We start from the raw sequence: 16,310 nt of genomic DNA, 5'->3' as shown, positions 1-16,310 counted from the left end.
TTTATTTATCTATTTGACGGGGATTTTAAAAATGTATTCGAATTTAATCAAAGGTAACCTAAATTTATGATAGGTTAGAGGACCAACCATTTTAGTATACTTCCTGGATACAAGAAACGTTTCCATGGAAACACGGATAACAAAATAATATTGTGTCCGGTTAGAAGTCGTGTTCACGTCGTCTCCAACATGTTTTTCATAAAGGTGAATATAAAATACTTCATGTGTGAACTATAAATGAATATTATCCATGGTTAATACTACCAAGGAAGAAATGAACGATTATGGAGGAATCTTGGTAAGTTAAAATCAAAAATATATTTTGCAAAAATTCATTAATTAATAATTTTATTTAAATGCTAATGTAAATATATTTTTAGAGCAGTGCAAGTATGTTCCCAAAACTCGCTAAGATTGGTGTATATTCATAATGATGAGTCTTTGTTTATGATTGTATCTAACGTTCATTGTTTAGTTGACTTTGTTTTTGGGCACATTTCTATAGAAACTGAAACATAACATAAACCAATTTTTAACATGGCTTTCATAAAGATGAAAACAAGAACTACTACACTTGTAAACTATAAACTGAAATCAACCATTATTAACACAAGCAAAGATGTAGTTTAACAATTCTGGATGAAAGTTTTGGTAAGTTTAAATTAAAAATACATTATAAAAAGTTGTTAACTGATAATTTTATTAAATTGCTTATATAAATCAATTTTTACAGTACAGAAAATAGTTTTGGCCAAACATAGAAGAATTGATGCAAATATATAAAGTTCAGTCAATGGTCATAACTTTATCTAGTTCCCATTATTTAGTATATTTTGTTTTTGGACAAATTTTCCATGGAAACCTAAATCAAGATAAAAGCAATCAACATGTTTTTAAAGAAGGTGAAAATAAACATAAAATACTTCATCTGCAAGTCATAAATGAAAATGATCCATGATTAATATTATCAATAATGAAGTGAACTATTATGAAGAAAATGTAAGTTTAAACTCAAAATATATTGAAAAAATTTGTTAATTGATAATTTTATTTAAATACTAATGTAAATCAATTTTTATAGCTTTAGAAATAGTTTAGACAGAACAGAAGAATTTATACAAATGCATAAGTTCAGTCAGTGGCTATGATTATATCTAGTACTCATTATTTTGAATACTTTGTTTTCATGGAAACCCAAATCAACATAAAGGCAGTCATGATTATATCTAGTGCTTATAGTATGCTTTGTTTATGGAAACATTTTCCATGGAAACCGAAATTAATATAAAAGTGACCAACACGTTTTTCATGGAAGTAGAAATACAAGTAAAATACTTCACCTGTGAAACACAAATGAAAATCACCTTTGATTAATAGTATCAATGATGTAATGGACTATTATGAAGGAAACTTGGTAAGTTTAAATCCAAAATATATTAAAAAAATTCGTTAATTGATAATTTTATTTAAATGCTAATGTAAATCAATTTTATAGCATTGGAAATAGTTTAGACAGAACAGAAGAATTTATACAAATGCATAAGTTCAGTTAATGGCCATGATTACATCTAGTATTCATTATTTTGAATGCTTTGTTTCCATGGAAACGTAAATCAACAAAAAGGCAGTCATCATTATATCTAGTGCTCAAGTATGCTTTGTTTCTCGAAACATTTTCCATGGAAACAGAAATTAATATAAAAGTGAACAACACGTTTTTCATGGAAGTAGAAATACAAGTAAATTACTTCACCTGTGGACCACAAATGAAAATCACCTTTAATTAATAGTACCAATGAGGAAATGGACTATTATGATGGAAACTTGGTAAGTTTATTTCTAAAATATGTTTTAAAAATATGTTAATTCATAATATTATTTAAATACTTATGTATATCAATTTATGTAGCATTGCTAATCTTACTAGGATCAATACATAATCATAATGGACAATGTTTATGTTTGGATCTAGTGTTCATTGTTGCTTTGTTTTCAGGTACCGTTTTCATAGAAACCCAAATCAATTTAAAAGCAATATTTAATAAAAACTTCAAACTATAAACGAGAATTATCAATGATTAATATTACCAAAGAGGAAATTAACATCGATGGAAAAAGTTTTTGGTGAGTTTAAACCAAAAAAGATAATTTTATTAGTATTCTAATATAAATCAATTTTTACAGCACTGGAAGGATCACAAATCGTTGCAAAAGACGCAACCAAAGGCAACATTTTGGCTTTGCAGTATTGATAAATTTGAACATGAAGTTTTACTGGACCATGGTTTTGAAGGCAGTAGAAATGGCTAACCAATAACAAATTCTTCGCAAGACGGCTAATAATAAATTAAAACAATCCAGTATCATTCTTTGGTAACAATAGGTAATTTTAAAAAGTCTTTTTATGCTGAAACATAATCTGAATATTTCCAGCAAGATATAAGTAAATAAACAGCATGATTCTGATTAGCCCTCATAAATGAATACAAAAACAAATAGAATATAGTTAGCAATCACCATTCTTTCAAATGCATCAACTCTGTTTATTGTCACCCTTAGGACGTTTTACACATTCGAATATGTTGTGATTAACGAATAGAAACACCAAATATATAGATGTGTTCAGTAATATAGTAGTAAATCTTGTAATATTACAATGGGATTTAAAATTTAATTCGGAAATAAACACACCATCAAATAGAGTACAACAGTCAGTTATCATGTCTTTACATTTATTCTAATTGGCCCTGTCATTGTAACCACCCTCAGAACGATTTATACATTCGAATATGTTGTGAATATAACCAAAAGAAGTAAATGGCAGTGAGGGGCAAACTCTCCTTTGAAAGCCAATAGGAAGAATTATTCTCCTATTGTTTTTCTCCATTGGAGAACTTGCCCTTCACATTTCATTTGCTTCTCTTGGTTATTCTTTACAACTAAGGTTGCAGAATTTCCGGAGGGTAGTGTTATGTATATATAGAGTTCATGTAAATGTGTTTAGTCGTAATATTATCGCATTGCAGTGTGATTTAGAATACCATTCAGAAATGAAGACACAACAGAATGGAATATAGTTATCATTTATTATATTTTCACATGCATTCTCTTTGCATTATCTTTTTTATCATGCTCATCCTTAAGACGTTTTACACATTCGAATATGTTGTGAATATAACCAAATGGAGTAAATGACGGTGAAGGGGAATTCTCCTTTGCAAACCAATTATTGTTTTCACAAATGGAGAACTTGCCCTACACTTTCATTTGATCCCTTTGGTTATTCTTTACAACTAAGATTATGAAATTTTCTGGGAGCGATGTTGGTAATATTATTGTCATATTACAATGGGATTTAAAATTTATCTCGGAAATGAACACACCACCAAATAGAGTACAACAGACAGTTATCATGTCTTTACATTTATTCTAATTGCCCTGTCATTGTAACCACTCTCAGGACGATTTATACATTCGAATATGTTGTGAATATAACCAAAAGAAGTAAATGGCAGTGAGGGGCAAATTCTTCTTTGAAAGCCAATAGGAAAAATTATTCTCCTATTGTTTTTCTCCATTGGAGAACTTGCCCTTCACATTTCATTTGCTTCTCTTGGTTATTCTTTACAACTAAGGTTGTAGAATTTCCTGAGGGTAGTGTTATGTATATATAGAGTTCATGTAAATGTGTTTAGTCGTAATATTATCGCATTGCAGTGTGATTTAGAATACCATTCAGAAATGAAGACACCACAGAATAGAATATAGTTATCAGTTATTATATTTTCACATGCATTCTCTTTGCATTATCTTTTTTATCATGCTCATCCTTAAGACGTTTTACACATTCGAATATGTTGTGAATATAACCAAATGGAGTAAATGACGGTGAAGGGGAATTCTCCTATGCAAACCAATTATTGTTTTCACAAATGGAGAACTTGCCCTACACTTTCATTTGACCCCTTTGGTTATTCTTTATAACTAAGATTATGAAATTTCCTGGGAGTGATGTTAGTAATATTATTGTCATATTACAATGGGATTTAAAATTTAACTCGGAAATGAACACACCACCAAATAGAGTACAACAGACAGTTAGCATGTCTTTACATTTATTCTAATTGCCCTGTCATTGTAACCACCCTCAGGAAGATTTATACATTCGAATATGTTGTGAATATAACCAAAAGAAGTAAAAGGCAGTGAGGGGCAAATTCTTCTTTGAAAACTAATAGGAAAAATTATTCTCCTATGGTTTTCACTATTGGAGAAGCTGCCCTTCACATTTCATTTGCTTCTCTTGGTTATTTTTTACAACTAAGATTATAGAATTTCCTAAGAGTAGTGTTATATATAAAAAGAGTTAATGTAAATGAGTTTAGTTGTAACATTATTATCATATTGCAGTGTGATTTAGAATAGCATTCAGAAATGAAGACACAACAGAAGTAGAATACAGTTATCAATTACTATATTTTCACATACATTCTCTTTGCTTTAACTTTTTTAATTTGGTCATCCTCAAGACGTTTTACACATTCGAATATGTTGTGAATATAACCAAAAGAAGTAAATGACAGTGAGGGGGCAAATTCTCCTTTGAAAACCAATAGGAAAAATTATTCTCCTATTGTTTTCACTATTGGAGAACTTACCCTTCACATTTCATTTGCTTCTCTTGGTTATTTTTTATAACTAAGGTTGTAGAATTTCCTAAGGGTGGTGTTATGTATAAAAAGAGTTAATGTAAATGTGTTTAGTTGTAAAATTATCGTATTGCAGTGTGATTTAGAATAGCATTCAGAAATGAAGACACAACAGAACAGAATACAGTTATCAGTTACTATATTTTCACATACATTGTCTTTGCATTATTTTTTTTTATTGTGGTCATTCTCAAAACGTTTAATACTTTCGAATATGTTGTGAAAATAACCAAAAGGAGTAGATGATAGTGTAGGGGAATTCCCGTTTTGCAAACCAATGAGTGAATCTTATTGTTTTGTCAAATAGAGAAATGGCCCTACACTATTATTGTTTCTTTTTGGTTATTCTTTACAACTAAGAATATAAAATTTCCAGTGGACGATATTATGTATAGAAACACCAAATGTGGATGTGTTCAGTAATAGTATTCTTGTCATATTACAATGGGATTTAAACTTTAATTCGGAAATGAACACACCATCAAATAGAGTACAACACTCAGTTATCATGTCTTTACATTTATTTTAATTGGCCCTGTTATTGTAACTTCCATCAGGACGATTTATACATTCGAATATGTTGTGAATATAACCAAAAGAAGTAAATGGCAGTGAGGGGCAAATTCTCCTTTGAAAACCAATAGGAAAGATTATTCTCCTATTGTTTTTCTCCATTGGAGAACTTACCCTTCACATTTCATTTGCTTCTCTTGGTTATTCTTTACAACTAAGGTTGTAGAATTTCCTGAGGGTGGTGTTATGTAAAAAAGAGTTAATATAAATGGGTTTAGTTGTAAAATTATTATCGTATTGCAGTGTGATTTAGAATAACATTCAGAAATGAAGACACAACAGAATAGAATACAGATATCAGTTACTATATTTTCATATACATTGTTATTGCATTATTTTTTTTATTGTGGTCATTCTCAAGACGTTTTACACATCCGAATATGTTGTGAATATAACCAAATGGAGTAAATGACGGTGAAGGGGAATTCTCTTTTGCAAACCAATAAGTGAATCTTATTGTTTTCACAAATGGAGAACTTGCCCTACACTTTCATTTGATCCCTTTGGTTATTCTTTACAACTAAGATCATGAAATTTCCTGGGAGCGATGTCAGTGATATATTATTGTCATATTACAATGGAATTTAAAATTTGACTCGGAAATGAACACATCATCAAATAGAGTACAACAGTCAGTTATCATGTCTTTACATTTATTCTAATTGGCCCTGTCATTGTAACCACCCTCAGGACGATTTATACATTCGAATATGTTGTGAATATAACCAAAAGAAGTAAATGGCAGTGAGGGGCAAATTCCCCTTTGAAAACCAATAGGAAAAATTATTCTCTTATTGTTTTTCACCATTGGAGAACTTGCCCTTCACATTTCATTTGCTTCTCTTGGTTATTCTTTACAACTAAGATTGTAGAATTTCCTGAGGATCGTGCTTTGTATAGAAAGATAATAGATAATGTAAATGGAAGGAAACATATGACCCATTGTTAACAATATTATCCTCAATTTCTACCTTAAAGATTTGGTTAGTTTTATTAAATTACGCTGTTTATTTCTTATACAACTTCTGGTTTTGATATTTTTCAAGTTGATATGAACTTTTAATTTTTAATACTTACGATTAATTAAGAGACTTTTTAATATTCACCTAGTGTTACTATTTTGTTCAATATTATGTTATTATATATGAAAACCCTTAATTGCGTTGTAATATTTATTTACAATAATATATATATAAACCTAAAAAATATATTGTGTTTTAATTATTCCTTTATTAATTTGTCAGAAATAAGAAAAAATAAAAGTCAAAATGGAATTTTAAATTTATTTTTCAACAGACACCTGTATCCATATTGCTCAGAACGAGGTAACAAAATTTACCAAAAACAAAAAATTTTTCGTTAGAAAAAAATATCAAATATTGCTTATATATTATATCTCCTAAAACAATGTTATACATATTACAAATTTAAAGTCAAAATTTAATTTCGAAGTAATATTATTCCACCAATATTAAATATATCTATCACACATTCGATTAAATAACAAATTTTAGACTTACGCCTACCTATAAATATTATACCTTACAATTAATTATTGACTATCTTCAATAACCGAAAATACTGAAAGAAAAACTAGCATTCACGCTTATAAATTTTCTCCACCAACTTAAAGAACAAATTGTGGGGAAGCCCCTTCGAAATTTGCTGGATGTGGGTGCGAATAATGTTGAAACTTTCTTCCTCATACACCGCGTAGGTGTTAGGTAAGCTCAGTTCTTCGTAAAGACAACGAATTTTTTCAATCGATTCGGGATTTGATTGTCCATAGTGCTCCTCCATGATCTGCCTTTGGGCAGGGCTTGCACGTTGCAAGGCCACCACCGCCAACCAAGTACATTTGCCCTCGCGAATGTCCGTACCCTGTTTACCGGTGAGCTTCGGGTCGCCGAAGCAATCCAAGAAGTCGTCCTGCAACAAAATAATGTTTAGCAAACATAGCATGAACTTGTTGTATGGAGTCAGTTATGGTGTACTTACTTGAATTTGGAAGAATTGACCCATTTCTAGCAGGATTGTTTTGGCTTGTCGGTGCATTTCGGGGTCGTTCAGATTGGCGAGGTGCATCGCCAAGGCTATTGGCAGTTGGAAGGTGTAATAGGCAGTCTTGTATTTAACAATTGAGTTGTATCTATTCATTGTAAACATTTCCAGATTCGGTTTGCCGTCCTTGTGCGACATCGAATCCAGACATTGTCCCATCGAAGTTTTCAGTGTGATGTCATGGAATAGTTCGATTACTGGTATGTACGATGGATGGGATGAAAAGTATTTACGTAAAATGGAATAAATGCCGTTTTCTAAAAGACACGCGTCGTTTATGGCGCTTAAACCGACGTTGTCTTTTTTGTACCAGCATGGAACGCCACGGCGGGTCTCTGATTGGTCCATCACGTCGTCCATCACCAGCAGGAATGCTTGCAACTGTAACAAATTATTGCGATTAAATCAGTTAAATGTCAATTACTACTTTAATGCCATATATTCGACAATTAAGAACAGAATGACCTTAATTGATACAAACATAGTGTAAGAACATATGCTTGGATTCATTTGCATTTTTCGCAGTATGTAACGCAAATCAAATTAAGTGTTTCACGTACGAAGTAAGTGAATTAATTTGTGCAAAACAATACATAATCTTGGCGCATTTAGGAGTCCACTGGGTAAGAAATCTTATTATTAAAATCCAATAAAGTTAACTCAATTAATGACGCGTTTGAAGCCTTACGGGAAATATTAAATACAAGGGCCGAATGCTAAACGTCCACTTCTGGTGGAAGTACCAATCTACCAACAGACCGTTCCCAACTTTATCCAAGTTTTCGAAACAAAACCGCGACCTTCCAATCAAATGGTTGTTGCCGTAAAAGTATTTAAAAAAACAACACCTAATGGTAAAGTCACCGTCTACCTCGGCAAAAGAGATTTCATCGACCATCTAGACCACACCGATCCCATCGATGGAGTCGTCGTCGTCGAAAATGACTATCTGCAGGGCAGGAGAGTGTACGGCCAGCTGGTCACCACCTACCGGTATGGCCGCGAGGAGGACGAGGTCATGGGGGTCAAATTCAGTAAGGAAATGGTCATCGCCAGCGACCAAATAGTGCCCAAGAAGAAGGACAAGGACAGCCAGCCGCTGACCGCGATCCAGGAGAAGCTCATCAAGAAAATGGGACCGAATGCTTATCCGTTCACTTTCACCTTCCCCGATATGGCCCCCTGCTCAGTCACACTGCAACCCGGCGAAGACGACCAAGGAAAGCCTCTTGGTGTGGAGTACCAAGTCAAATGCTATGTCGGATCCAACGAGGAAGACAAAGGTAGGTTGTTTTATTTAATCCTGTCGAATTCCTGTAATAAATATCCACTGAGGAACAGGAATAAGTCGAGGAATGTTAGTTTTTATAATGTATTTTTATATTCCTTGTCAATTGGAGAAATAGTAACTTGTAATTTACAACAGGACATAAGAGGAGCACGGTTTCCCTTGCCATTAAGAAGCAGCAATTCGCCCCATCGACCAGCGTCGGAAACCGCCTACCCAGCTCCCTCGTGTCCAAAGGATTCACCTTCTCCAGCGGCAAGATTAACTTGGAAGTGACCCTGGACAAAGAAATCTACTACCACGGCGAGAAAATCGGCGCCAACATAATGATCAGCAACAACTCCCGTAAGACAGTCCGTAACATCAAATGTTACGTCGTCCAACATTGTGAGGTATGACACACCCCACAATGATTTCCTGCGTGACAATGACTTAATTAATTAATTAATTTACTCATAGGTGACTATGGTGAACACCCAATTCTCCAAGTACGTGGCCAGTTTGGAGACAAGGGAGGGTTGCCCAATAACCCCAGGTGCCAGCTTCACCAAGGTCATCTACCTGGTACCCCTGGCGTCCAGCAACAAGGACAGACGCGGCGTCGCCCTCGACGGACACCTGCGCGACGAAGACGTCAACCTGGCCAGCTCCACCCTCGTACCGGAGGGAAAATGCCCCATCGACGCCATCGGTATCGTGATCTCCTACTCGCTACGCGTCAAATTGAACTGCGGCACCCTGGGTGGAGAGCTGGTCACGGACGTGCCCTTCAAGTTGCTGCATCTCGCCCCCGGGGCGGAGAAGGAACGGGCCCAGGCGTTGAAGAAGTTGAAATCGGTCGACAGGGCCCGCTATCAAGGCAGCTTCGCCAACGACGACGACGACAACATCATTTTTGAGGACTTCGCCAGGTTCAGGCTCAGCCGGGACGGCATCGAATAGACGGGACGCGTTTTTTGTTGTACAACAATCAACTTCGAGAGGGGACACGACGCAATTCACAAAATTTTATTGAAAATATTTAAAAAAAAATGGGAAAACTTTAAAAAAAACACAAAAAAATGAAAATTAAGCAAACAAAATATGTACGTGGTTATTCTTCCAGAAGTGAAACTCCTTTCAAAAATTAGACGAAGTTAGAAGAGCAAATAATTTTCGCATCCCCAATCCCTAAAAACCTTTGGAATGAAACGCTAATGTAGAATATTTGTTTGAAACACTCTTATTAAATTGTATGGGTTATAAATATAATTGTGTTGCATAGTTATATTAGAACCTAATTGTTATTTCAAAAATGTGTTTATTGTAGTTAATATTATTCATGCATGTAGAAAAAATAAATGACTATACTATAAATATTGGTCTTTTCCATTATAATTATGCCAAGTTGTTGAAAACACATTAAACCAAATCAGTAAATTACTTTGACAAAGGTAAAAACAAATTGATTACGTCTCTATGTCACCTTCATTAAAATAGTAAAGGAAAATTGTAAATATAGTCCAATAAAAGATATGTTGGAAGTGTTAAATTTTATGAATATTAAACAAAGAATTATTCTTCAAGTATTTGAACTTATTTATAAAAATATAAACCAGATTACACTGTCATATTTGTCTAGAAAAGAAGTTATGTTATTGACATGCATGAATATGAGTGATAAATAAAATTGTGTTGAATAGTTATATTAGAACCTAATTGTTATTTCAAAAATGTGTTTATTGTAGTTAATATTATTCATGGATGTAGAAAAATAAATGACTATACTATAAATTTAGGTTTTTTATATTATAATTATGCCAAGTTAAGTTTAAGTTACACATTAAACCTAATCATAGGTAAAAACAAATTGATTACGTCTCTATGTCACCTTCATTAAAATAGTAAAAATTCTAATTATATAACATTATTAATACAGGTAAAATCATTGTTATGTCATTTTTATGCACGTGTAAAGAAAACAATGATTTCACAGCGATAAGTGCAGTTTTAATATGAAGTAACAACAATTATCTCTAATTATAGTTAATTTAGGACGTCTTTTTTGTTACTGATACAGTTTGTTTGTTCAATCCGACATATATTTCGAAATGACTTCGTGTAGTGTGTGTACTGAAAGAAAATGCCAAGCTACGTGACGGTCTTCACGACCGGCTGAAATTGGGCACGTGAAAACACCGGAACAGTTTATCTTGTGCTTAACCGACTATTTATAATTCTGATTACTGACCTATTAATATTGTTTCTGTTGTTGATATGCGCAAATGTGGTTGTTGTGATCATAATTAATAATTTATCAATTTGTGTTTCATGTGTGATTAATGGATTAATGATTTTTTAGCCGACCTATTTTTAATATTCTCAGATTTAAACTTTAAAAACATATAAACATACAAACCAGAAATGTTTACATTTATTATGAACAAGCATATGTGGTAATTTTATCCAAAATAACGATTTATGCAACTGAACAATATTGTTTTGCAATCCTTTAATATTACGTGACACATTTATCATTTCTAAACAAAGATACAAAGAAGAAACGTGAAGAAACGTGACTTTGTTGACACTCTTATCTACTATCTGAAATATTGTAATTGACCAAAAAGTTATCGCGTTTGATAAAAATACGATATTTTCGAGTTATTGTTATTTAAATTCGTCGTTTGCAAAGCATGAACTGAATAGAAATTAACAGTCTATAAATAGGTACATCTGTTATTTAAATAATTGTTTAATCTTTGACACGGCTTTACATAGCTGATCATCACGTGTTGCGATGTTTACTAAAAATATTACAAAATGCCCAAGATTGGCTGTTTGAAATTCTTTAAGTTAATTACTATATTACTAATAAGTTTGATAATAAATTGCATTTCATATTGTTCGAATTATCACTTAGACAAGAATTTTTATGGCACATAATAGAAAGTTTTCAATATTTAAGTTACTCATTCAATATTAAATATTTGAACTGATTAGCGGAAAATAATTAAGATAATAGATTATGCAAATGATGAATACCATGAATGATATTCCTGTTAAATAAGTTGTGTGGTTATAGAAGTTTTAGAAAGTATTAAATAAAGAGATATTAAATATAAAAAGCTATTTTTACTAAGAAAGAACATTGGGAGTTATATAAACAACTAAGAAACGTTGTTACATATATAATAAGTACAAATAAATAAATATATTTTAAAAATACCTTAAGAAACAAAAAATGAATTGAATTGATGAATTTTGGAAGAAGCTTAAAAAGCTATTACCTAATAAAAATAATAAAAGTTTGTTTCATCTAAATTAATAAACGAAATTTTGAGCTCTTAAAAGGTGTTTCACAATATTTTTAAAAAAGAAACACTGTGTTTTATAACTTTTATTGAATTCTTTTTTTTATATAAAAATGTCTTCAATCTTTATATAAAATTGAATATTTTGTATTAAGAACCTGGAAATTTTAATTTTAGTACAAAAATATACAATTTTGAGCTCTTAAAAGGTGTTTCACAACATTTTTAAAAGAGAAACAATGTGTTAACTGGCTAATTTTTATTCAATTATTTTATTTATGTTCAAAATATCTTCAATCTTTATATAAAATTGAAGATTTTATATTAAGAAACTGGAAATTTTAATTTTAAAATGGAAATATACAATTCTGAGCTCTTAAAAGGTGTTTCACAACATTTTTAAAAGAGAAACAATGTGTTAACTGGTCAATTTTTATTAAGTTCTTTTATTTATGTATAAAATACCTTGAATCTTTATATAAAATTAATGATTTTGTATTAAGAAACTGGAAATATTAATTTTAAAATGAAAATGTATAATTATGAGCTCTTAAAAGGAGTTTCACAACATTTATAAAAGAGAAACAATGTACTAATTGGTCAATTTTTATTCAGTTCTTTTATTTATGTACAAAATATCTTCAATCTTTATACAAAATTTATGACTTTATGTTAAGAAACTGGAAATTTTAATTTTAAAAAGAAAATATACAATTCTGAGCTCTTAAAACGTATTTCACAACATTTTTAAAAGAGAAACAAAGTGTTCTCTCTGGTCTATTTTTATTGAGGTCTTTATTTCATTTAATTTTAATTTAGGGAAATCTTCATAATTGTGCTTCAGTTTTATTTAATTGTAAAGAAGTATTCTTTAGGTATTTGAACTTATTTATAAAATTAAAAACCAGATTACATCATCATATTTGTTTAGAAAAGTATGTTATGTTATTGGCATTGGCAGATTTTTATGTTCAAATTCAATATTTAAGGGTCAAATTAGAAATCATATTTTTGTGCAAATTCAGTTTATTGAGTGAGAATTTATATGCTCGAACTGAACTGAATTATTATTATTATTAATATTATTAATCATTTTTGTCATTTAATAAAAACATAAAACTTGATAAGATTTAATAAATGTAGGTGGTTATGGCGACCTTTAAATGACTTACATTTGCAAACATTACTTTTATCTAAAAATCCACCATGCTAAATTTAAATGCTCAACCTTGTTTTCCATTTTAAGTTCGATTGTTTATTGTTTGGTAAAGATTTTGTAACAAAACTACAAAACTATAGTTACATATGTTCCAGAAAAACACATAAACTTATCAACGTCACCGCATTATCAAGAAATTACGTTTCTGCAATTGAAAACAAGCGTCCATTATCCAACACACTCACCATTTCGACACACCATCCCAGAAGATTGGCCAGCCGAACGTTCTCCGGCGTGAGATTTTCGTTCTGCTCCAAAATTTTGTAGGCGGCCACCACGGACAGTCCGCGGTTCTTTTTGCCATTGGGCACGTTGTACTGCAGCACTTTGGCGAAGCGTTTCGTGACTTCCGGAATGTCGGTGTGCCTGCCGGCGTCCGTGAGGTCGCGTACGATGTCTGGGAACATCGCCATGAAGTCGCGGGCTTCCTCCTTCGACACCATCGCTGTCGCAATCGCCTTCGGTTTGGTTTTCGTTTGGATGGTGGACAGGGCCCTGGAATCGAATGAGGTTACCTTAAATCGATGGCTTAAATTGTACTGTTTTGTCGACGAGCTGATTTGCATTGACTGATAAATGTTGCCCATTAAAATAATTTTGCATTTTGGTTGATTAAACGTTGCCGTCATACAAATTAAACTCATCCAACTTAAATTACGTCGATAATGGTGAACGAATATTATTTTATAATAGGAAATTTGTGGCATTTGTGGCTCCAATCTAAGGGGCATTGTGACAATTTTTAAGCGGAAGTTCAATGTCCCTGTTCAAATCTATTGGCGTAAAACATGTTATTATTGTGCCATTGTAAATTATTAATCACTTTATTATTATACTGACACTTTTGTACCGTTATTTATTCGGTGCGGTGCTAATAATGTAAAATGCCAATTTACTGATTTTCCACGCCTAACACTGACACGTATTGTGCGTGCCAATAAAATAATAACTTGAAATGGATGTTGTATGTGCATAAAATGTTTAACAAGTGTCAATTAGTTTCGCCATCGTGGCCATACAAGTCAAATCGTACGAGGAAGTCATAAACTTATTATTATAATTAAAAATTAGTGGCTGATAAACATATTTATCAACTAGATTACTATAAATATTATCAGGTCTTATTTCGCAGCCTTGATGGTTATTTGAAGTATGAAATGGATTTATTACGTTTCAGTTGATACCTCAAAGTAAATGACTACTTCAGGATAAGTGTGTTACTTGAAATAAATATTTAGTTACTAAGATAAGACTATTTTTAGACTATTTACCTAAAATAAATAGAGAATAAACCCAACAACAATCGTGCAGCAATATAAAATAATACAACATCAAATATTTACAATGTAATTATTAGAAAAATCGATTATTTGGTTATTTATTAGTCAGATAATGCGTCAACGATTTGAAATAAAATAACGACTGGCTGAGTTAGGTGTGTATAAACTAATTAAGAGTGAATCAATGATATAATTTGGTATTTTTAAACAATGTATCGAATGCATAATCACTGCGGAATAAACAATATGTCCTTGACAATTATGTGTGTGGCATTTGGTTGACATTTTTTTGCACTATAAATTTGTTGATCTTAAATCGGAAAAGTAAACAATTTATGTCTCTATCACGTGATTTATTGTGTATAGCATGTTTATTGTTATTGCATCTGTAGCAACGTTTAATGCTCTTAAAATGTTAATTCGATAGAAATTTTCTGTTTCTATAATCGTTGTCACGTTTCTAATATTTAAAGTGTACAAAAAAGAAAATATGTAAATTTGAAATTAGCAAGACCACATCAAATTTTAATAATTTAAAGCCAGTTATATTGTTGAATTTGATTAATTTTAAAGGTCAGGTGTACTCAAACGGGTGTTAATTTTTTTATATCCGCAACACACCACCAAAATGACATAAAAAATTGATTATAGAATTTACTCAACTATTTAATCACACCAATCTTGTGGGAAATATTTACAATTACATATGATGGATAATTAAAGGATATTTTTAACTTGTAAACAGGAATTTTTATAGGACCGATGACCCATTTACTTTTTTTCATCTCATAAGTCCCAAAACTACAAAAATCTTGTTGGATTTCTTCTGGTTTATTATTTTAAATCGTCCAACAACAAAATAAAATCAAGGTTGAAGTTATCCAGATTTTAAGAAATAGTTATTATTAGACACATCTAAGTATTTTCTTACGCAACATATTTGTTCATTGATTTTACTGATGTTTTATATTTATTTTAATGAACTGATAATTAAATTGATAACGAATTATGTATAAAATTTTTAAGTATCAGTAAACATATTTTTATTATTGTCTATAATAAATTAATTATTTATTGTGTTAAGAAGTAGGCATTTAAATATATTTTCCAACTGCGATATATGGTAAACACGTAGTTTCCGGCTTGTTTTTGCAATAATTTTAAATAAACAAGGCGTAGTTTTTGTTAGTGTTTTGATCTTACAAAAGTTATAAATAATATATTTTTTGATGCTATCAATATTGTTTAAACATAACAAAAGATTATTTTTAAATTCTATACACAACTGAAAAGTTTTATTACATTACACAAAGTGATAATTTGAAATTTTTATAGTTGACTTGAATTACTTTTTTAATTTATTTTGTTATTTTCAATGATAACACCTGATATATATTTACATTTTTAAATTCCATATGTAATTGCAAATAAAATGACCATACCATGTCCTATAAATAGACTCTATAGTTTTTGAGTTATTAATTGAGTCGTGGTCTAACTAGTTAAAATATTTTGAAGCCCCCAATTTTGATGGTGAAAAGTTCATTTTTGGCATACACGTTAACCAATTATTTACGTTTAATATTGTGCGTCTTAAATTATCAACAACTTTGTTTTTTTTTAAAGAAACACAATGTATGTTTTAGCATAATTAAATTGAATATTAAAAAACCTTTCAATTGATATAAATAAAAAACCTTTCAATTGATATAAATAAAAACCTTTCAATTGATATAAATAAAACTAATATTAACAGAAATTTTCCAAAAATATGAAAATAATTTTCGTTTTCCATATTTACTCCTAGTAGTTTACTATTACATTGAATTTTTGGTTAATATTCATGTTTTGTAATCCCAATCGAAAGGATATTCAATTCAATATTCG

General features: G+C 31.0%; 2 protein-coding genes and 2 long non-coding RNA genes across 6 annotated transcripts in view; 3 read left to right on the top strand and 1 right to left on the bottom strand.

The window, feature by feature from the left end:
* The first annotated feature begins 4 nt into the window (after positions 1-4).
* Positions 5-946, top strand: LOC126266513 (uncharacterized). Its single transcript, XR_007548848.1, has 3 exons — positions 5-298; positions 381-651; positions 734-946. It is a non-coding gene; the product is annotated as an uncharacterized LOC126266513 (long non-coding RNA).
* Positions 947-1,087: 141 nt separating this feature from the next.
* On the top strand, positions 1,088-2,953 carry LOC109607893 (uncharacterized). Of its 2 annotated transcripts, XR_007548847.1 has the most exons (5): positions 1,088-1,414; positions 1,496-1,827; positions 1,997-2,124; positions 2,185-2,383; positions 2,434-2,953. It is a non-coding gene; the product is annotated as an uncharacterized LOC109607893 (long non-coding RNA). The 2 variants fall into 2 exon arrangements; XR_002192228.2 differs by having other exon boundaries at positions 2,185-2,953.
* A 3,598-nt stretch (positions 2,954-6,551) lies between these two features.
* The window catches only part of LOC109608031 (farnesyl pyrophosphate synthase), a 38,615-nt gene continuing 28,856 nt past the window's right edge, over positions 6,552-16,310 (bottom strand). For both annotated transcript variants that reach the window (XM_049962735.1, XM_020024479.2), the window contains 3 exons: positions 13,329-13,638; positions 7,281-7,724; positions 6,552-7,211 (listed from right to left, as the gene is read on the bottom strand). In XM_049962735.1, coding sequence (XP_049818692.1) covers positions 6,876-7,211; positions 7,281-7,724; positions 13,329-13,638 — 1,090 coding nt within the window. In that variant the 3' untranslated portion in view covers positions 6,552-6,875. The remainder of the gene's footprint in view (positions 7,212-7,280; positions 7,725-13,328; positions 13,639-16,310) is intronic.
* Positions 8,083-9,987, top strand: LOC109608042 (arrestin homolog). The gene is made up of 3 exons (XM_020024486.2): positions 8,083-8,626; positions 8,770-9,023; positions 9,091-9,987. Exons 1-3 carry the CDS (start codon positions 8,155-8,157, stop codon positions 9,571-9,573), a joined length of 1,209 nt encoding a protein of 402 aa, XP_019880045.1. The 5' UTR covers positions 8,083-8,154; the 3' UTR covers positions 9,574-9,987.

This window comes from Aethina tumida, chromosome 1 (assembly GCF_024364675.1).
Source record: "Aethina tumida isolate Nest 87 chromosome 1, icAetTumi1.1, whole genome shotgun sequence".
NCBI lineage: Eukaryota > Metazoa > Arthropoda > Insecta > Coleoptera > Nitidulidae > Aethina > Aethina tumida.
This window is presented reverse-complemented; position numbering and strand designations above follow the sequence as displayed.